Source organism: Terrapene carolina, unplaced genomic scaffold, assembly GCF_002925995.2.
Source record: "Terrapene carolina triunguis isolate 2854851 unplaced genomic scaffold, T_m_triunguis-2.0 Scaffold68, whole genome shotgun sequence".
Lineage (NCBI taxonomy): Eukaryota > Metazoa > Chordata > Testudines > Emydidae > Terrapene > Terrapene triunguis.
Genome location: NW_020664419.1, coordinates 11,966,048 through 11,989,598, shown reverse-complemented (window position 1 = coordinate 11,989,598; position 23,551 = coordinate 11,966,048). Strand labels below are relative to the sequence as shown.

The 23,551-nt window shown below is 43.8% G+C and overlaps 1 protein-coding gene across 1 annotated transcript in view; it reads right to left on the bottom strand.

The window, feature by feature from the left end:
* Window positions 1-6,759: 6,759 nt before the first annotated feature.
* The window catches only part of KIAA1324L (KIAA1324 like), a 57,113-nt gene continuing 40,321 nt past the window's right edge, over window positions 6,760-23,551 (bottom strand). Inside the window, exons 14-19 of the mRNA XM_026648897.1 lie at window positions 21,103-21,203; window positions 19,987-20,088; window positions 16,942-17,068; window positions 15,513-15,691; window positions 14,625-14,790; window positions 6,760-7,546 (exon numbers count right to left, since the gene is read on the bottom strand). Coding sequence (XP_026504682.1) covers window positions 7,487-7,546; window positions 14,625-14,790; window positions 15,513-15,691; window positions 16,942-17,068; window positions 19,987-20,088; window positions 21,103-21,203 — 735 coding nt within the window. The 3' untranslated portion in view covers window positions 6,760-7,486. The remainder of the gene's footprint in view (window positions 7,547-14,624; window positions 14,791-15,512; window positions 15,692-16,941; window positions 17,069-19,986; window positions 20,089-21,102; window positions 21,204-23,551) is intronic.

Here is a 23,551-nt window from a genome sequence, read left to right as displayed (position 1 = left end):
GAGTAGTGTGTCCAGTTTTGGGCCCCACACTACAAGAAGGATGTGGAAAAATTGGAAAGAGTCCAACGGAGGGCAACAAAAATGATTAGGGGACTGGAGCACATGACTTATGAGGAGAGGCTGAGGGAACTGGGATTGTTTAGTCTACAGAAGAGAAGAATGAGGGGGGATTTGATAGCTGCTTTCAACTACCTGAAAGCGGGTTCCAAAGAGGATGGATCTAGACTGTTCTCAGTGGTAGCAGACAACAGAACAAGGAGTAATGGTCTAAAGTTGCAGTTGGGGAGGTTTAGGTTGGATATTAGGAAAAACGTTTTCACTAGGAGGGTGGTGAAGCACTAGAATGGGTTACCTAGGGAGGTGGTGGAATCTCCTTCCTTAGGAGGTTTTTAAGGTCAGGCTTGACAAAGCCCTGGCTGGGATGATTTAGTTGGGAATTGGTCCTGCTTTGAGCAGGGGGTTGGATTAGATGACCTCCTGAGGTCCCTTCCAACCCTGATATTCTATGATTCTATGATTGTCCATCATTTACCCCCTGTACTCCGCCAGTGGCTAAACTTTGGAGAGTTCTCAGGGGGCTGGTTCTTCTTCCTCCCTTCCCCTTGCAGGAGAGGAGAGTCTGGCTGGAACAAGGGTCAGCCTCTCAAACAGCCCCTGGATACAGCTTTACAGGCTCCATCTCTCAAAGTCTATTGCCCCTTTGCACGGTTTACCTTCTACCCTTCCCTTTTTCCTGGGGCGGCTCCAGAAATGGTGTTCTGTGGATCTCTCCTCCTTAGCTGGTCTGCCTCTGTTACTAGCAGCCTTCTTCCTGGTCACCACCCCTTCCTATGGTAAGCTTCCCTTTTTAAGCCCTTCCTTCTCCGTGTTGAACAAGCCATGCAGGTGTGCCTCGTTAGCGCAGCACAGGTCCAGAGGAGCTCATTAGCCTCCTGGCCAATGGGAGGGTGTGTCCCTTCACACTCCCCGTCTGCCAACTAATGCAGGTGTTTCTTTAGCTCAGGAGGTTGAGATGCTGAGCTTTTGGAGCCAAGGGACTGTTTTTCATTCCAGAACCGGTGGCCAATTAAAACGGAGTAGTGGTAATGCATCTGGATTATAGTGAAGCACTTGATCCACATTCTCACAAAGTCTTACTCTCCACGTGAATTCAGCATTCCTCCATCACTGACATAGGATGCCACAGTTCTAGTTGTGCACTTCCTCGTGGCCACTGACTAGACTGCTTGGGAGGGAATCCACACCTCTGGATCCCAGTGTGTTTTGATCCTGAACAGTGTCCAGCCACTGACCCGGCATTGGGTCACTAGCCACACTGTCAGGGCACAGATCCTTGGTCTAGCAACCTGCTGTCCAGCTGTCTAGCCCCTGGGCTCATTGCTGACCTTTCAGACTTCCCTGTAGCCTAAATACACCCTCTCTCAGAGCTCGACCCAAAGTTGTGAGCCTTTTAGGTAGCTCGCCCTTCTATTGGGAGTCCAGGGGGGACCAACTGCGTTCCCAAAGGTAGGCAGGGACCCCTGCCTCATCAGGCCCCTACATGCTGGGTTTCTTCTCCTTCCTCTTGAGCTGAAATAAAAATGGCCCCTCAGTTACACAGCTCCTGTCCTTTAGCCCTCTGTATCAGGTACTCAGCGTGCTCAGGTGACCAGCCACCCCTGACAAGTGACTGTTGCCAAAGGGACCTCTCCCCTGACAAACCAGTTCTGCTTGTTGGGAGCCATCTAGTGTTCACACCTATTCCATTTCAATAGGAGCCCACTCCAGCGTTAACCATTATCTATTGTCAGCCCTGTACCGCTACCCTGTTGGAATTTAGGTCCTACATGGAGGTGAAAGGACTACAGAAAAGACAAAAATCTGCCCTTTCAAAATGGAGTTTGCAGCTATCTTTGCCCTCTCACATTGACCTGCGAATGCCAGTGATTCCAAGTAGACAGCCATTTCAAATCCATTTCCGATGAAGCAACGTTAGTAAAGCCCATTCCCTTCTCCCAACTCCAGCTGTCAAATCCTAGTAAAGATTTTAGAAATCTAATATTATGTGATGAGCTGAGAAAAATTGCAGCAGCCTTTGAGATGAATTGCAGTGTGTGGTGAAGCCTGACCTGCAGATTTCACAACCGTGCTCCATGTGTGGTTCAAATTCTTAAGCTATCCACTTGCTAAAAGCCCCATAGAAAACCAAATTCAAGCAACATACTCCTATCTGCAGGTTTCTGAGTACTGCTGCAGTAGAACTATCCCCAGGTCTACAGCATCTCTGTAAATGTCACTTGAGGATAGCGGGTGTTGGGAAAAGACACCTTTTTGATGACTTTGCTGGAAGGACTGGCACAACTTGAACTGGATGCTTTTATGTGTCTGACAGACTTTTATTAGTCAAAATAAATGGGTTTAAACAAAAACTCAAATAAAGTAAAACAGCAGCAGCAACATAATCAGCATATGGCTGCAGTAATACAACAAAGATTCCAGATGCAGTTTCAAATTCCCCATGACCCGGGAGTGTCTCAGGCGGAGTTTTTGCAGAAACTCCGAGACTAAGTGACTTTTTGTGGGGAATTCTAGTGTGTGTGTGGGAGTGATACACAAAACCAAAGCTCCCAGAATTCACTCTTTCACACCCTTTATTTCACCAAAAAACACAGAGAAAAAAAACACACACATCCCACCTCATTTTGGCTTTCAAGTCCTTTTTAATGGACCATGAGTCTGATCCAAAATGTCTTCCTATGGCAGTTTGCTCCTTTGTCAGTTTCAACTTTGACACCTGGAGGTATGCACAAACCACGGCAGAAGCTTGTGATCTCTTTGTAGCCCCTCCCCATCTCTGCTGTTTAACCAATAGCACGCCGGTGAGGTCACTGGTGATCCCACCAAACCATATCACCTACCCAGCATATTCCAGGAGGAGCTGCAGCAATCACACAAGCCATCAAATAAGAGTCTGATTTCTTCTGCTCCGACCTACACACTTAGGGCTGGTCCACACTACCTGCCTAATTCGGCGGGTAGAGATCGATCTTCTGGGATCGATTTATCGCGTCTCATCTGGACGTGATAGATCGATCCCAGAAGCGCTCCCCCGTCTACTGCGGAACTCCTGCTCGCCGAGAGGAGGAAGCGCTGTCGACGGGGGAGCCTGCCTGCGTCTCGTGGACCCGAAGTAAGTACTTTTACTTCGATATAGGAAACGTCGACTTCAGCTACGCTATTCTCGTAGCTGAAGTTGCGTTTCCTATATCGATCCCCCGCCCCAGTGTGGACCAGCCCTTACTCCTCAAAAGGATCATGATGTCCTTCTTCTCTGAAGGAAGACAATAAGGAGGACACATTGGCCAATGGTTACAGATAAGGAGAAAGCTGTAAGAGGTTAAACCCCCAGAATTAAGTGATACTCACTGCCTTGTAGGAGAGCTTGGTAGGGTTAGACATTTCAAGAAACCGTTCACAGTTACACTAGCTAGGACACAACAGTTTAAGAGCAATTGCCCCCCTCATGCTTCAGGACATAAACCAAAAACTAACAGTCGGGGGTTCGGAAGCAACTTCATCCATTGTGCGAGTTTTGTATCTTACTCTGAAGCATCTGGTGGTACTGGCCCTTGTTGGAGACGGAAATGGCTCCTGCATGGCAACATCTGTTGCTATCCTTCTGGCCATCCCACCCTTGGGACAGGAAAACCAAGAATACCCACACACTCCTTGACAAGCCCCCAATCTCAGAGTCTCCTTTTAAACAGTAAACAATAGAACCTCCTCCTTTTATTAGAAGGGCTAACAGCTGCCTACAACTACCCAATGGCTGCTAGTTATGGCCTTGAGAGACCTAATTTTTCCTAGGCTTGGACTCCAAATCAATCATATAATACACTGCAAAAACCAACAAAAGTAGTCAGAACCAAGGTGGGAGGTCAAATTCTGATTTAATCTTCATGGCCAGATCCTCTACTGGTGTAAATCAGAGAAGCTCCATTGAGTTCAGTGGTGCTACCCCAATTTGCACCAGCTTTGGATGTGGCCGAGTATACTTAGCAAAGCTGACTACAGATCAATTCTCTGCACATTTTTGTTTTTCTGAGAAAACAGCATCAGAGCAGACCCAATCACATCCATACTTACTTTGCCAATAATTTACACAGTGAGGCCACTTAAATGTGCTTAATCCATGAAAAGATTCAGTTGCTTGGATCCAGATTTAAAAGAAAAGCAGGCAACTGCAGCGTTAAAAATGTATCCCGTTTAGTCAACTGAACACATAACAGAGCGCTTTGCATTTCTTTATGGCCTTAAATAACAAATTCGTACATAACGTTGCTGATGGGATGGTTGCTGTGAGTACATTTTGGCAGAATACTAGATGTCACAGGCAACAGTTTGCTTAATGAAGTGTTTCAAGACTTCAAAACTGTGCCTTTTATGGGAACATGAAAACAGCCTTTTTGTCTATCTTTAGGGAAAGAAAAAGAGAAACAGCCAAAACTCAGCTAAAAGGTATCAGAACAAACTTATTTATGGCTGGCAAATTCCATTACAATACTTTACGCTAGCCTTAAATCAATTCTATAGCTGGTTTCAGCTTCTCATAGTGCTCAGCCAGGTGTACCTTCACGGTGCCCAGAAGAATTTCTTATAATAATATGACAGATCATTTGGAACCTCATATAAGAAGTGTCATATAGCAAAGGCTGCAGGAGCTGACAAAAAATGCTATTTTATATCTAAATTTGAAAAAGTCATGGGGGGGAGGGAAATAACAAAACATACAAAACCCCTCCTTTGTATTAATAAAATTGAAAGGTAGTTTGTTAAAATGTAAGGCATTTTAACATGTCAGGAATATGACTCCAGCAGCAGAAGAAGAAAAGATGTTCCTGGAAATGAATCCCAATTATATCTCTATGGCTTGGGAAACGGGTGCAGATAAGAGCAATAGATGAAAACAGTGGTGACGGACGTAATTCTGTGCAAGGTGGGATATTCCATGGCTCCACTCATCACTGAAGAACACTGCCAAATTTAGCACAGGCTGCAGTTCTTCCAAAGATCGCAAATTCGCAGTTCAAATATATTTTCACTTCACTGTACAAATGCTGACCAGCTGAAAACCTTTGACACTACAACACACTATCTGAATAAAATTCAATGACAAAAAAAAAATCCTCTTCATAAAAGATCAGCAAAGAACTGAAATCTCAAAATCCCAATTGGCATTTGCTAAGGGAGCATGTCACCATTGCTGACTGCGTGTAAATGATAGGATGATGACAAATACAATGTAAGATAATAAATGTGCAACAGTACAAAATATACAAAAAAAGAAACTTGTATTTAATATACATTCAAAAACATCAAAAAATGGTTCAATACCTCATAAAAATCCCTTCTTTCTGGAAAATGAAACGCTGTTTCAAGAACAAAAAAAAAATGTACACAACCTCTGATGAGATGCCCAAAGTAACTCCAACCAGAAGAACAGATCTCAGTTTCTGTAACTGGATATATAAAATAATTGAAATAAATTTCCCTAAACAAGAAAAAGAAGCTCTAATCTTCATAAAATCTCCTTCACATCTCATAGTGTAATAAAATATTCAGTTTTCACCTTAGATTCAATTTAATTTAGAAGTGGACTCTTCTCAGACTGGTTGATGCAACTGAGTCATACAAAAGCCCAAATCTATATATCCTTTATAGTAAAAACACCATTTTTGCCTGTGTCTTTTCCAAAGTTTTATATGCATTTCACAATTCAGACATTTTATTGTGATGCAGATATAGGTCTGATTAGAGGGACACGATTGAAGCCTCATTTCTTCCTAGCTTTACGCAACTCTTTCCTTCATAATTTTCATCAATGATTTTATACCCACATTTTAGTAGATTATTTTCAGTTCAACTTGCACTGGAATTTCAGGAAATTACAGTTTTTCATAGACTGGATATTAGGAAGATCGCATACTTTTAATGTGGTTGATAAGTCAGAGATTTTTAGCCCTGAAAAAGGATCTCAGGCCATCCTTCAATATTCAAAGCACCTTTTTGTGCCCTCATTTAAATGTACAATAACTTGCATCGACGGTAGAACCCATTTGTATGCTAAGATACATGATGGTGTAACCAACATTAATACCTGCAGGGGGGGGTCCTTGTCCCTTTTTAGACCACATGCAGGCTAAAGAGTCTGATTACTGCCTCTCAACTGCAAATTGGCTCGGTTAGCTTAGACACTAGAAGTTTGTGGTTCCCCTCGCTCCCAAAGGGTCCAGGATTCAATCCCTACAGATGCTCATCCCAGGGGGTTGACACACAAATGACAGCTTGATCCGGGGACTGAACTGGTGTCAACCTCTGATGCTCAGGACAAGCTTCCCCAGGCAGGGAGAATGCATAATTCACATTGTGGATCTTTGGTCCCCCCTAGTGTCTAGACCACGTAAAAAGATTTCTGAGTGCTGCTGCTGCTTCTAAACGGACGGCTCTGATCTTTCAACTCAGGCAGTGGCAGCGCACACATTTAGGGTATGTCTACACTTGGAGCTGGGGGTGTGACTCTCAGCTCGCGTAGCCAGACTTGCTCTAGCTCTCAAAATAGCACACTAAATACAGTAGTGTAGCCACAGTAGCACAGGCAGTGCCAGGCAGTGGCATGAGCTAGCCACCCTGAGTACAAATCCACCTGAACCCTGTGGGTACATACTCGGCACAGCTTGCCCGTGCGGCCGCTGCCTGTGCTACCATGGCTACACTACTATTCTCAGTGTGCTAGATTGATGACAGCAGATGCAAAAATGTCTATACAAGCTGGGAATCACACCCTTAGCTGTAGGTATAGATATAGCCTTAGATTCAGGAGTGTCATGTTCAAGCCAACCCAGATGGTCATCATGTTGGCATCTAAGTGGGTTTGATCCATGGGTGCAAAATTGGCCCTGCCACACTGAAGGCTGTTGCAGGACATCCAGCCCTTAGCCCCAAAAGCATTATTTTATCCAAGGATCAAAAGTCATCCATGGTTCTGTTTCAAGTACCATTCCCCATTTTGATTTTAAGAGAGAATTGAAGTTAGGCTGCAAAAAGGACAGTACAGAACCTTTTCAGAAAGTTTCGAATCTCCCAGAAAATCAGTTCTTACGATGCATATGGACGAAGTGATTATGCATTGAAAGGTACCAATAAATCGCACAGCATGCCTGAGCAATGCACAGGTGAATACAAAACTCATTTCAGTTGCAGTCTGTATATCTCTTCCTGAGTTAAGCTTCATTCCTAGTTTGGAATCCAAGCAGTCTGCTTCTTGTTTTTGGCAAGGTACTTGACCACAGAATAAGGCAATCCAATCTTTTGTTTTGATTTCAACCCTCTTTTTTCTTAAATGGCTCAGCATTTCTCACTGCAACCATTACTCTGCAGGAATATGTTTAAAATGTGGTCCTGTAAAGATAGAAATCAGGTTTGTTTCTTTGAAGGTAGCATTTAATCCTCATATATTTTGTGACCTTGAAGATTTCAGCTGAACAGATTCAAAACGATCTTGTTTTTCCTGCAATGTAAAGAGACAAGTTCCCGTCAATCATGATTTCTCAAATTCATTCTGAGGTGTACGAACATCTCTTCACTGAGTATAAAAAGTCCTGGAACAAATTTCTACTCTCAGTAACTTGAGTGCAACTCCTGTTGAAGACTTTACTGGGTTTGTGCCACAGTAAATGAGAGTAGAATTTGGCCTTTAATTTTAAACTAAATTGTAACATCTCTATAAATTAAAAATAAAAATTGTACAAACTTCAAAATTCCATTGTGAGGTAGAAAGGATATGAATTTTTTAGTGTTTCCTTTATAGGAAGTATATAGATAGGTCCACAGGTACATACACAAATGGCATATTTTGCACAGCATTGAACAGAGATGTCAAGGTTATGGATTTTATGATAGAATTACAAAGAAATTATGATGAATTACTGTAAAAAAAATACAAAACATTCAAGAGTGAGAGCAGTTTGAGCAAAGAACTGAGAATGAGACACTCTTGAACTCTGACACTGACTCCTGCGGTAGCCTTAACCAACCCACTTAGGCCTCAGTTCAGCAGAGCATTTAACATGTGTTGACCTTTCAGAGCGTGAATCATCACACCCTTCACTAAGGCTATGTCTACACTACAGTTTATGTCAGCATAACTTATGTCTCTGGGGCTAGGTCTACACTACAGCGGGGTTCCGACCTAAGATACGCAACTTCAGCTACGTGAATACCGTAGCTGAAGTTGCGTATTTTAGGTCGGCTTACCTGGCGGTGAGGACGGGGGAAAGTCGACCGCTGCCGCGCTGCCGCCGACTCCGCTGCCACCTCTTGTCGAGGTGGATTTCCGGAGTCGACGGCAGAGCGATCAGGGATCGATTTTACCGCGTCCTCACGAGACGCGGTAAGTCGATCCCCGATAGACCGATTGCTACCCGCCGGATCGGCGGGTAGTGAAGACGTAGCCTGAGGGATGTGAATAAACCACCCCCCAAGCAACGTAAGTTACACCGATATAAGTGCTTGTGTGCACGGCACAATGTCATCGACATAGCTTCTGCCGTTCGTGGAGGTGGTTTTATTATGCTGACGGGTTGCGCAGCTGCATCGGTACAGCTGCGCCAGTACAGCTCTGTACATACAGACATGCCCTGAGGTACCAATTCTCCAAACACTTAACCCATGCATTTAACTTACTATAGTGAGCAATCACTTTGATTTTATTGGGACTACTCACAGTAGTGAAGTTAAGCATGTAAGTGTTTGCAGGTTTGGGGCCTAAAATGGGACTATTCCCACGTTTATGCGTTTTAATTGGGGATTGAACTAGAACTGGGGGGGGGGAAATGCTTTTCCAGTCCAGTGAAAATTTTTGAGATTTCAAAAAAAATTTCCTTTCTGCACCAGGAGGAACCAGTGACTTTTGGAAATTTGTCCTGAAAAACAAGTGAGAGAGGGCACTCAGCTGGGATGTGGGAAACCCAGGTGCAAGTCCCCCACTCCAAATCTAGGTTAGTGCACTAGCCACCAGCCTGCAGAGTCAGTTTCTAGTTCAATTTCTCATGTTCCAAATATATAAATACTTCAATATTCACTGAGCCAACAAACGAGACTGAGTCTGCAGCACTGTGGTTAGGGCACTTACCTGAAATGTGGGCAACGCAGATTCAAGTCCCTCTTGCAAAGGAAGGATTCAAAGCCGAGGCCTGGTCTACACTGGGGGGGGGGGACGGCAATCGATCTAAGATACGCAACTTCAGCTACGAGAATAGCGTAGCTGAAGTCGACGTATCTTAGATCGACTTAGATTGACTTACTTCGCATCCTCAGGGTACGGGATCGACGGCCGCCGCTCCACCGTCGACTCCGCTTCCGCCTCTCGCCCTGGTGGAGTTCCGGAGTCGATGGGGAGTGTGTTTGGGGATCGATGTATCGCGTCTAGACGAGACGCGATACATCGATCCCCGATAGATCGATCACTACCCGCCAATCCGGCGGGTAGTGTAGACATACCTTGAGTCTCCCACATTCTGGGTGAGGGCCCTACCCCCCAGGACATTGGCTATTCTGTGGCACATCAAGCTCTCTCCTGTTTGTTAACAAAAAATATTCCACAGAATGAAAACAAATTTCAAAACCTCAAAATTTTTCCTGAAGTGGAATTGTTGTTTTCTAGCCTGCCCTATAATTTACCTCGTGTGGGTACACCCAAGTTGATTCTCATGCAGAGCATTTCACTGACAACATTGTAGATGATTTTAGCTGGAGCAAAGAGAGTCATTAGTGTACAAGGTAGCAAACTCAAAACTGATGAGGAAATACATTTTCACACTATGTGTCATTAGACTGTGGATCTCATTGCCACAGGAGGCTGCTGAAGACAAGAACTCCAGGATACTGGAGAGAAGAAAAAGGGTGGGTGGTTTTGAGGTTATTGGTAGGAAAAGGTTGAGAATCCTGCAACTGTAGAAGCTTCATGCATCAACACATTGATTAAATTAGGTCTTCATAATGCTAATACAAATACCAAACTTGTCTTGGTGTACCTACGATACAGACCTTGTTTACAAAATGGAGTGGACGTGTATATGGAAGGCAAGAAAATCTACAGCTATATTACTTAATGCTAACAAATATTTTGGAAAGAGATATGAAACTAAACTCACTCTTTGGGGTTTAAAATCACTCTCTAACTATTACAATGAGACCTAATGCATGTGCGGGGTCAGATTCTCCCCTAGCTGCCTACTGCAGGGTTTCCTGCACTTCCTCAGCCTGATTCAGCACATCAATTCCTATATTCTGTGTTGTTATTACAATAATACTGCAAATAAATAGTTTTCCTTTTTTACATCAGGGGCTCAGCTCTGCATTTCTTATCTAGTCAAAGCTCTCAATAACTTCATGAGAAGTTTTGGAACACAGAAAAGTAATCACCTAGGGTCTGATCAGAAATATATTAAAAATCGGATTTTTTCTCTCTGTTGATACATCTTTACATTGTCCCTGTCCCCCATATTTTTCTCTCTCTCTTTTCTCTGTTTTTTTTTAAGAAGTTGTACTTCTCATCTTTTGCAGTAATGAAGAATGATGCCTATCACATGTGTTTTGAGGAAATATATAATAAATCCCAGTTATCTGCAGGGATATAGGATGCAGACTTGAGCAAGCTAATGAGGTCTTGGAGGCTGAGTTTGGCAGCTCTGATTATACAGCAGATGGGGAAAAAAAGCCAGAGATATCTGACAGGCTTATTTGAAAAGGTAACAGTGTACAGGGAAGCCTATTAAAGTGAACATAGGAACTTGAGTTATGAATAGTCTGTTTGAAAACAGTGCTCAGGTGTGCAAGTGATTGCTATTCTCAATATAAAGCACTAAGCTTACTTTTAAACTACAAAACCTATTTCTTCCAGCAATCCTTCCTCTCTTCTTCTAATCATTACAGGCCCAGTCCTGCATACTTCAACCAAGCCTTTAAACTCATCAGGACTATTCATGGTAGTAACGCAAAATTCAGCAGCAGAGGTGGTCAAAAATTTTCACTACATTCAGCAGTAGAGAGCTTTCACTAAATCAACACTTCTGAGTCGTTTTCTTTTTTGCAAGGTTCAAAATGGGGGGAAATCTTTTTTGAGGGGGCAAGGGACAGAATATTTTGCTTTTAAAAAAAAATCATATTTTTGACATTTTGAATTTACAATATGCTATATTCCCTCCCCTTTTTTCTTCTTGCCACTCACTACAATAAAATGAATGATGTCCAGATGCGGGGTTCCCGCACACACACACACACACACTTTTCCATCTGGTCCTTCTAATGTTTCCAAAGTTGAAGATATGGGAAAGTTGCAGAAGGGAAAAAAATTAAAATGGAGAAAAAGAAAAAAGGGGGGCAGGAGGAGATACCCTTACACATCATTCATTCTGTCGCATTCAGTGGCAAATAGGAAAATCAGAAACCAGAAAGGCAAAACCCCCATAAATATGAACATTTGAAATTTGGGGTTTTGATGAAAAACGGGACAATTTAGAAAAAAATCTTGAAAACAATTTTCTGAAACTTTTCAGTTTAAAAAAAAGCCATTTTTCAGCAAAAAAATAAAAAGTTTCAAATAAAGTTTCAACCAGTTGTACTCAGCACTACAGGCCTGATCCACTTTGAAGCAGTGGATGTCTTTGGGGCTTTGGGAAAGGACTGAAGTACTTGCAAGCTCAGACCCTTAGAAGCTCCCTCTTCTTTGGCTTGTGTTTTTTTGGCTTTGTCTAATTTAGGGCCCCATCCTGCAAACACTACAGCTTACTACTGTGCTCTCCCTTGAAATGGCTGGGATTTCTCAGGGCAGTAAGCACCACACCAAGCATTAGCAGATGTGTATGTATAGACTGGAAGCCCACAGTTCTCAAACTGTGGTCTATGGACCTCCAGTGTCTACAGAGCACTTACAGATAAACCATGGAGAGCTGGCTAGACACTTGGTGCTTTCAGAATGTTAATTTTCCATGTAAGCAATTGCTATGGAAGCCCCTGGGATGATGTTTAATCAGTAATGGGAGGTGACCTGTGTGAGGTGTCCATCAGACAAACTCTTTTCAGTTGTTGTCCATACTCTGAAGATCCGTGTTATAAGTTCTTTGGGCAAGAGAGAATCCTGCAACTCAGTCCCATTGACATTAATGGAGCCCTAGATCTATTGATGTGTGTGTTTGCAGGTTAGTTAGTGTAGCTAGGGTGACCTACAGTCCCGATTTTGGGGGGCTTTTTCTTATATAGGAACCTATTACCCCCCGCCTCTGTCCCGATTTTTCACACTTGCTCTCTGGTCAGCCTCAGTGTAGCCTCTTTTTAAAACTGAATGAATAGCTCTGTGTTAAACTGTCGTGTCCCTAGGAAGTGAGTTCGGCTCCTGTGGTGCTACAGTTTTCAGATCAATTAGACTGGGAGACTCTTAGAAGCACACAAGAACAAATACAGGGACCACAAACAAGATTTTTCACTTGTAAATTATAATCACAAACAAATATATAGAAACCTAAGAGATCCCATGCACTCGCTAATGCTGTATTCATACTCACATACCCAAGGATATTACAGAGTCTGATGGATCTTTCAACAGGTGGTCATTGATAGAGGAGTGGTTCTTGCTGGGGTCATCCCAATGAGGTCTTCCCTCAGGGTCTTCCCACCCTATCCATACCAACCAACCCGTTATCTTGTTGTTCTGACCACGCTTAACACTTTATGCTTATGCACGAGGGTTCCAACTTCCTTTTCCTTATCTGTACTTCCACACCCCATCCATTTTGGGGTGCTCTGCTTTACACAGGTTGTTCTCTGAGTTCCCCTTGTTCTCATTAGCATTTATGTAAACATGTTTCCATGGTGACTTGCGGTCAGGTGCCTTGCAGTCTAGATGGGCACATTTCGGTCTTCATTCTTTACAGTAAATCATGTAACTTTTACTCCTGGGGGAATTCTGTGCCACTGCGCATGTGCAGAATTCATGTCCCCCGCAGATTTCCTTGCTTCCCCACAGAAATATTACTTTCTGACAGGGAAGCAAAGAGAAGCTGCAAGAGCAGTCACGCACCACTCCCTAGCAGTGCAGGTACATCATTTTAGGCACTCGAAGCAGCCAGCAGAGAGGTTGATCACCATGGGGCTGGGGGACATCCCAACCAATGGCTCCTACCCTGAGCTGGGATCAGCTGCTAGTCCCAGCTGGGCTGGAGGCAGGAGAGGACGGGCCTTCCTCTTCCCCTGCAACGAGTGGCTGGGGCTGTGTCAGACCCACCCCCAGAAATCTCCCCCAGCAGCAGGAAGCTCAGCATCCTCCCCTGCTTCCTGCCCCCATTGCTCCTCAACTGCGGGGGGAAAGGTCACTGTATGGGGAGCTGCTTCCCCATCCGCCCAACCCCCATGCATCCAGACCTCCCATACTCAGACACCCTCGCCAAGCTTCACCCTGTACACCCAGAACCCCCTACCCCTCCATACCCGAACCCCACCCCACTGAACCTCAACCCCTGCATCTGGAGCCCCCCTGCACCCAGACCTCCACTCCTGCACCCAAACCACCCCCCACGGAACTCCCTGCACTCAAACCGCCACACTGATGAGCCACACCCTCCCTGCACTCTGAGCCCCCACTTGAAGACCCCCATGCCACTGACCCCCAACTAGCTGCACCCAGACCCCCACCCCACTAAGGCCCACTCCCCCAGCCCCCAGACTTCCCCACTGAGACCTCCACACTCAGACTCCTCTGCTGAGCCCCAACCACCTTCACCTGGAAGCCCATGCAGAGTCCCATTGCTCCTGCACCTGGAAGCCCCCCAACGAGCCTCTGTGCATCCAGATCCCCCCACACCTAGACCCCTCACTGAGCTGCCTGCACCCATATTTTCCACACAGAACCCTCTCACCCCACACCCGGATCCCCCCACACTGAGCCCCTTCACACTTGGATCCTGCCTGGTTGAGCCTGCCTGCCCCACACCTGGTGCACCTGGCGCAGAGGGGCAGGGCCCCAGGGTGTTTCTGGGGCAGGCCCAGGCCTTGTGCTGTGTCAGGGTCGGATGCAGCCTCACCACTGAGTCCATGTCCCAGGAGTGTGGGGGCTGCAGGGTGATCTCCCACTTTTATGCAGCCAGTGGCCTTTGCTCCCCACTGTCATGCTGGAGCCTCTGCATTTATTTAGAATTTTGCAGAATTTTTAATTTTTTGGCACAGAATGCCCTCAGGAGCAGGTAACCTTACTGGCATAAAGTCAGTCTTAGGTTGCTCACTCGTGTCAAGTCTCCTTAAGCTTGAGGCCTAGTGTGGTTAAAGCTGAAATCTTTCAGCCTTAGCCTGTAGGCCTTGCATTACTGCCTTACCTTACTTGTATACCTAATACACACTTGTCACTCCTAAATACTTGTCAAATTTATATTCATATAATCCTGTCCTACTTCTATCTATTCATCACACATTGACTGCACATGAAATAACATAACTACAACAATTACACAACAAAATGATAAAATAAGCTAATTAGCTACATTAAACTAACTGTGCTACATCAGTGTCGATAAAAAAATAATAATATTAATGCTCACCTTTGTTGCCAATGACTTGAGCTTTCCCAGCAATGACTGTTTATTTGAATATACTATTTCCTCTTCGTTATCTTCTCCTTCCATTATAGCACAGCTGTCAGCAGCTGGAAGCTCACACTCTTTCGAGTTAGCTGTCATCACTAATTTGGAATATTTATACTCCAACCTAAAGGTACAAACTTGAACAGTTATTTTCTTAATACCCCATATTCTAGCTGCGACAGTGCAGGTGGTCAGAACACTATCCGCAGCTATTCCGTAGGGTTATTTGTTAAGCATTTATAAAGAATCAGAAGTTATATTTTAAGAACCAGAAGTAAGAAAGCATGACTAGAACTGCATTAGCAACTCAGCCATTTCCTGTTTTCCAGACTAGAACAGAACAAACTCCGTCCCATTAGGTCTTTAAATCAAAGACTTTTTTTTAGACTTTTTCTAAAAAATACACTCAAGACCAAGCAGAAACTGTGAGCTTGATTCAGGAATCACTGGGTAGAATTCTGTTGCCTATATTATGCAGGAGGTCAGACTTGATGATCATAATGGTCCATTTTGGTCTTAAAATCTCTGACCTTACCCATCTCTATTGCTTCCAGCCTTAAGCCAACCTCTGTCAGGGGTTAGGAGGAAACTTCTCATGGCTATCCCACAACTGCCTACTTCAGGGTATCTTGCACCTTCCTCTGCAGCATCTATTATGGCCATTGCTGGAGACAGGAAATCGGACTAAGTGGATCACTGGACTGATCAGGTCTGACATTTCCTACACTGTGTTAGGGTTTAATGCAAAGTCCAGTGGAATCCATGGGAGTTTTTCTAGTGACTTCAATGAGCTCTGGATCAGGCTTTTGATTTATTTTTGTATGTCACCTCAAGTGCAGTACTTACTTCTGATTTTTCTTCCAGAAGTAGCAGGTTAAGGCTACGAGCAGCACAGCTGTGAATGCACCAACACCTGCTCCAACTTTTAACCAAAAGTCCATGGTTTCACAGGTGCTGACCCTTTTCTCAGGCAAGGCAATCCCCTTCCTGCATTGCTTTGGCTCATTCCAGACATATAAGGTTTCCTTAAAAAAGAAAAATGAGAGAGAATACAGAAAAGTGATGTGAATGTAGAGAACGTTTATGGACATTTTGAGGTTAAGCCAACAACATGTTTTTGAGGCAGTGAAATTACAGAAAACAGAGGTGTTATTTACTTTAAAATATATATATATCATATCAGGGCCAGATTCTCCACTGGGTTATGCACCTTTTCTCCATACACTACAGGGACGTATACTGGCTGTAAATGCCTGGGAGAAATCCCTGCTGGCACAAGTGTATTGCTCTCAGGTCCTCTGCCTATGCCCCCCCCCATTCAGCATGGAGGAGTGTGTTGGGAGAAGAGATGTAGAGTAAAGGGAGTAGGTGTGGTGTAGTCTGGCTACGACGTCCAGGACCCTACCCTAGTGGAGCAACTTAGGGTATGTCTACACTGCAGTCAGATGCGTGACTGCACCCCAGGTAGCATACCCATGCTAGCTCTAATCTAGGCTGATCCTCAAAAATAGCAGTGAAGACAATGCAAGCCCGCGCTGTTGCAACAGTGCGCACCCTGGTTCTGGTCAGACTAGTCCATGCTGCTGTGTCTTCTGTGCTAGCTAAACTAAAGCTAGTGCAGCTATACCGACACGAGTGGCAATCATGCCTCCGATTGCAGTGTAGACGTACCCTTAGAGCAGTGTGGCAGGTACTCTATACTACACAGGGGCTTGGAACAGTCCTAATTATCAGGGAGCTGTAACAGGGTTCCCAACGCCCCGACCCCTTGCTCCTGTGCTGAGCTGAGTTCTCGTGCAGGGCAGAATCTAGCCCATGTTTCCAAAATGGCTTGGCCTAGTAACCTGAGATTTAACAGTAAGAATAATTTTGGAATGAGACCCAACTGCACTCCCCTGCGTCATGGCTGCGGGCACAGGGAGGGGACAAAGGATGTACGCTCAATGCTTGCTCCTCACACAGGCTAGCAGAGATTGGGATGGACAGAGAGGGGAATGGGTGGAGCCTGCCTCTGACATGGTGGTCAGAAGAGCAGGTCTGGAATGGGGAAGGGTTAGTAATCTGCAAATGGAGAAGGCCAGTAGCAGATAACTTCTCCCGGGAGCAAAGAGGGAGTGGAATGAATTGTGACTCTTTCCCTGGTCTGCTCTTGGAGCAGCACGGCTAGGTGATGTACAGGCACAATCTAGCCCTGTGGCTTTTACACAGGCAGTTTAACAGCACCCCCGAGCCTACACAACTCATCCAATTTGACTAAAAGGCTTCAGTCCTCTACCTGAAATCCCTTTTTACAAGCTCCCTCAATCTCATGGTAGTCATGCTCTGTGCACAAAGGACAGGCTTCTGCACTTTCCCACATGAAGTAGAAGGTGCATCCATCACAGGTGCCAACGGGGCATGTGCTAGGAGAAAAGCAAAGTTTGGTTAGCACTTGTGACACAGGTTTCAATCCGGGGAAAGGCGAACCGGTCTGGATTCTCTGCCTCCAGACTACTGCTCAAGAGCGCTAATAATAATTATGATAATTAATAACCACCCATTGATTCAACATTTCCAAAACAAACCAAAAAAGCCCAGGGAAAGATGTTTCAATCAGTGAAATATCTAGCTTCAAATAAAGAAGGTGTTAGTCTCGCAAATTACTGGCAATAAGAGTCCAGATACCACTGATACTACGCTGATATAAAACTCTATAAACTAAACTAGAAGCAGTCACTGAAAGCACTGGAGTTATTCCAGATTTGCACCAACGTACGCAAGGGGGAGAATCTGGCCCATAATGTTCAGCTTTGTAAAGATGTTCTAATATTCTTAAAAAGCACTTCCTAAGATGAAGTTGCATCAACTTCTGATTTCATAACTGTGTTTTATGTCTATCTCTTGTACTTGAGGGTGTCTTTCTGATGTGTTCCAATCAATCAATTAGAGTAACTAAAAGATTTATTAATTGACTAACTGAGCCAAGTTGCCATGGACTGCTATACACCAAAGGCCAAATTTTCAAAAGTGGCCAATGATTTGGGATGTCTCAAGTTGGACATGCCAAAATTGAGGTAACCTAAATCAGTATCTGCCTTTGAAAATTGTGGGCTAAGCAATTTTAACTTTGTACCCCACTGCCTGCCACACCTAAATGAAAGTTGTCAGTAGTTTAAGTAGATGTCACTGTTCTATAAAGATGTCAAAATTACAGCTGTATTTCATCAGCATAATTTATACAGCTACCACTAGGTGGCCAGGTAATACAGACCTCTGCTCTAATGACTCTGAATTCTTTTTCAGAATAAATTTTATATTTGAGGAAAGCTGAGAAACAAAATGTATATGAAAAATAGCAGGCCATATTCATCCTTGATGTAACTCCAATGATTTCATTGGCAAATATTTAGAATTACAGGGGAAAAGCTATAAATTACTAGAAAAAAATTATATATATTTGGACAGAGTTCATCCCTGGTGTAACCCCATTGGCAGGAAAAAAGTTAAATTTTGTCCCAATCTATTTTTCTAGTAACATCTAGCATTTCCCCTACAGTTTCAGATATTTATGTGAATTAGAAACAGAACCCCAGTGTTCTATTATGTTGTGGGTAACCCCACCACTGCTGCCACCCCGATTCCCAGAAGCTTGCGTAAACCCCATTTCTTTTTTTTATTTCAAGGTGTTCAGGCAAAAACATGTATTGCAGTAATTACAGCTGCTGTTTCTACTTGCTCTGAGTTGATAGGGGAACATTAATTGTAACTGTGATGCTTTGAGTGATTTCCTCCGTAGGTGGTAGACATGCTCTGTAATAGTTACTTAGCGGAAGGATGTTTACTAGCCTACTGAACAGGTAACAGCTTCTCCACAAACCTGAGAAGTACAAATGGCCCTATTTCATGTTCAGTTAGTAGAACAGAATACTATCTGCACTTCCACGACACTTGCTCAATTGTTGTTACCGGCAGCTAGATTGGTTCTAACAGTGACAGTAACTGGAAGTCTATTCAACAGCCAAAAATACACAATTGGTTCATTAAATCTGGATCATACTTGCTATAGAAAAACTGACATAAGAGAGATTTGTAGTGTCACCCTGAAATCTGTCACACATGTGACTTATCTTAACAAAATCCAGAGAGCTAGAAGACCAACCTCACTTGCCTTGATTTGACTAATTCAGACCACCACCTCTGAATCAGAGAGTATTTTCTCAGGAACATTGGTAGGCCTATTTCCCATGTTCCTTTCATCTCACACCCTGGCTAAACCAGGAATAAACTACAAAGAAGGCATTGCTTATTTAGACATTTTTGTTACAAATACAGATGTCTACTCTGATATTAAATGCTCTGCTTGAACTGTTATTGGATCGTGATCTTCCTCAATCAATCCAAGATACTTATATGATCCCCTTTACCATAATATCTGAGCACCTCACAATCTTTAATGTATTTATCCTTGCAACGCCCCTCTGAGTTAGAGAAGTACCACATTTTATAGATGGGGAACTGAGGCATAGAGAGGCTAAGGGACTTTCCCAAGGTCACACAGGAAGTCTGTGGCAGAGCAGGCTTAATTCCTGTTTAAACTAGAGCTTATATTTTAGAAAAACATCCACATTTTAATTTAAAAATTTCCAGTGATGGAGAATCCACCATGACCTTTCGTGAATTGTTTCAATGACTGATTACCCTCACTGATCAAAATTTGCACCTCATTTCCAGTCTGAATTTAACTATCTTTTTATATCTTGGTCTGCTAGATTGAAGAGCCCTCTGTTATCAAATTTCTGTTTCCCAGGTAGGTACTTATGGATCAGATCAACCCTTCACCTTCTCTTTGTTCAGTTAAACAGACTGAGCTCCTTGCATCTATCACTGTAAGGTTTCCAATCCTTTAATTATTCTCTTGGCTCTTCCCTGAACCCTCTCCAATTTATCAACGTCCTTCCTGAATTGTGAGCACCAGAACTGGACCCAGTGTTCAAGTAGAGGTTGCACAAGTACAAAATAGAGAGGTTAAATAAGCTGCCTGTTATGCACTCTTTCCTGGCTTTATTGCCTAAGAGCAGGCTGTTGTGTATCTGCTCTTAGGTGCTACCGCAGGGGCCTCACTGCCAGCAATAGCTAGAATGTGCTGCCTACAGTTCACCTGGAGATGACATATATATGGATCACTCACCTGGAAGAAATGTGTGTCATCTCCTGGACAGTCACAGATGGGAGAAAGCACTTCTCACTACTTGCTAATCTAAGGCAACTAAAAGAGTTTTGCCAAGGATGGCTTAAGAGGACTGGGCATCTAGGCAATACTGTAATACCCTTAATTAAATACCTGGGGACCGAAATATCGCCTTGGCCTGGTTTGGTGGGATTACACCTCATCACTACAACAGTTGCACGTCCATTTTCACAGGGGGTTGTAAGTGTAGAAGACCTAATATGAAATAAGAGCAAAGTTTTCAATGAATATTGATTTTACTTTAAAAAATTACATATTGCACAATAAATGCATATTTACATGTATGCACACAATTCTGCCTAGGTGTGCACCTAGAGCTAGCGAGAGTCTGGAGACTCTGCCTGATTTCCAGCAGTGCTGAATCATTCTGACCCAAGTCACCACTGGGCTCGCCTCTGAGGAACAGCCTCCCCCCAATCCAAAATAGCAGTGTTAGAAAATCATAACCACAGAGATCATGGTCTGAATGGTACTCTGCAGGAAATATTACAGTCGACTCATTCACGCCACTACCCCAGGAAGCTGTAAACTACACTTCCCTGCAATTGCAGAAGGTGGGCAGGACTCGGAGAATGACATATGTTGCATCAATATGCCCCCTGTAGGCTAACGGTTTAAAACTACAATAACCTTACCCACAGCAGGGTCTCTGGTAGGTAGGGTGACCAGATGTCCCGATTTTATAGGGACAGTCCCGATATTTGGGGTTTTGTCTTATATAGACTCCTATTACCACCACCACCCCCTGTCCTGATTTGTCACACTTGCTGTCTGGTCACCTTACTGGTAGGGATAGTACCTGGAGGAACAAACTAGGAAGAGGACACTGTAGGCTGAGCGTGTCTCAAACCAAGTGATTTTTTTTTCTCCAGTTCATTTTTGTAACAAAAATGTAAAAATAAAAATGAATGCAAAAAGAAGTATATAAATGTAAAGCTCGCATTTAAAAAAGAAATTAAGGAGAAGCCAGGGCCCAGAACACAAGGTTGAAGATGGCACCTGGAAATATCCAGGCTCTCCTCTGTGTAAATCAGGAATAACTCAGACTTGTGCAAGCTGCTGCATTAGCTGATTTCACAACCTACTCATCAGCACGCCCATCAGTCTGAGCCCTGGAAGAGTGCCTTAAAGACCTTCCCCCTAAGTCTACATTCCCTTTAAACAATTAAAGAGCGCTGATGTTCCTCCTACGGAGAATTTTCCACCTACTTGAAAAAGAAATTCACATCAGGTATTGTCCTTTGGGAAGATGGAAACATTTCTGTTTCAATGTTAATATTTCCCAGTGTGGTTTCAACCGTAGCTCCTAAAAATAAGAGCAAACAAAAAAAGAGAACAAATTAAGCATGTGGTTTTTGAAAGGTACATGCTTTACAAAGTGTGCTTTGCAGAATGGCATTTGATTTGCTAATTAAGAATTTGTCCAGTAATTTCGCATTATGCACAATTTTTTAAAAATAAACCACATGAACTTCTACCCATCTCATAAGATACAATTTTATTATCGAAGGGTATGCAATAAAACAAAGAGCTAATACTAAAATTCATGGTGTGAGATAAGAGTTTTACGTTTTTCAAAGGGAATGTGCAATTTGTGGAGGATTCCATATCTACAACCTTAACGAGTGGAATCCTCTGTCCAAATAACAGGTCCCGCATAGGAATTAACAGTGTGAGCTTCCCTGCGCTGCTCTATACTGTCCTCTACCAATACACGGGTGGACCGCCTCTTGGGGGTTCCAAGTTTGTGCTCATGCTCATTCTGTGTCTGCGGAGACTGCCAATGTGGGGGGTTGTACTTTCAATGCGGATGGCCCTAGACCACTAGAGACAGGCGAAAAGTAAGGGGACACATTCACAAACTTTTTTTTTTCCCAATAAATGTTCGCCCATTAGTTCGTGCTGAAATTCCTGAGCAGCTCCCTTATCCCCCTGCACTGTGACCCTTGGGGTTGGGGGCCTACCCAGGGTAGCATGGGAGACAATGAACTCCACATGTTGCAGCTCCACCTCCTGCGCAGGTGAGGAGGAGAAAGGCAGGGAATGGGAGGGGCTTTTGTTCTTCTCTGCCTTGCATTGGCCAACACAGCTAAGCCGACACAGTGGGAAAACAAATTGGTTAATGGTATAGACCAGTAGCTGCTTAACCTCCCCTGGAGGGGAGCAAAGGGGGAGCCAGAGACTGAATTGTGACTCTACTGGCTTGCTCCTGGGGTGATGCAGCTATTCACTGCCCCTTACTCTGGGCGGAGACTAAACTCTCAGTCTAGTCCTAAATATATTATTTTGAAACCATGACAACAGGTTTCTTCCCTAAAATACCTCCTCCATTCCCCTTGCCAAATATCTTCCAGCAAGGTGCCTGAAAGCCTTCTTGCCTTTGTTTCTCTGCTGTCTTCCTTGTTCACTGCTGGGCCTGAAAAGTATCGACATCTGTCATAGGTCGGGCACTCCCCACCTATTGCACAGGGCATCCGTTCTGCACCATCTCCTCAGTGATCAGAGAAGGGGGAAACACATTAGGAGCGTGTGACCCTGAGAGCTTCCCAGTGACAGAGAGCAAGGGCATGGTGGTCTCAGGTAATGAGTTTCAGCTGGCCAGACCAGGTCAGTGTGCCCCGACTTACTTATGTCATAATCTGTATCTAATGGATGTCATGTCCGATGTCATTGGAAAACTAATAACTCACTGAGCCTTGGTATTCTTGTGTGATGTATATATGGGGTATGTATTAAGAGTTAGGGATATATGCTGGAATTATGACTAAAATGTATTTAAACCAGGCATGTCAGGGGAAGTTGGTAAAGAGGTCTGCCCTAGGCAAAGGAATGTTTATTTTCTTCTCTGGCCAGCCCGGTCATCAAGCAAAGACAAGGAAGGTCCATTTACATATTAGGTAAACAAAGTGATCAAGCTAACAAGCGAAGGAAGAGACAGCTTCCAGTAGGGAAACGAAACTTTATCTGGGCTATAAAGACGGAGGGTCTGAACATCAGGTGATAAGCAATTGAATCAACTGATTACTGTGTTATAAAAGTGTATCAAGTCAGTTCTTTTCTGAAAACTAATGACACACTAGTGATTAATATCATTGTGAAATGCATGTATTAGCACTGTATCTGGAACTGTGAATACTCACTGATATTGGGCTTTACAGTCTGTGACCAAACAAAGGGAGAAACAGGTTTCACTCAGACAGGAAGGAAGGCAGCTATCTAACTGTCTCCAATGAAATTAAGCAAGGTGTGACCAAAAACAATGGAAGTTTCATTTACATGCAAATCAGTGTGGGGATGGGAAGATCACAGGAAGGGAAGAACAGCATGAGGTCATCCTACCTCCTGAAACAAGATCATTGAACTTTGGAAGATACAAGCAGACACAGAAAGCCATGCTGGCATCCAGCACAAGACAGACATAAGGGAACAGAGCTGAGAAAGATTGGTCCTTCAGCCGAGGGGGGCTGAAGTTTCTGGAAACTGAATATAGGTGAGAAACCTGCTTAGGCAAAGATCTTTCACCTAGGAAGACAAGGGAAACCAGCCCCTTCTGTTTCTGTGGAAGGTCCTGACTGAGAGAAAGGAAGCCATGACTGGAAAGAAGAAAGACTGGTAAGAAATCAATCTTGAACAAAGACTGTAGCTTGTTAAGTCTTAG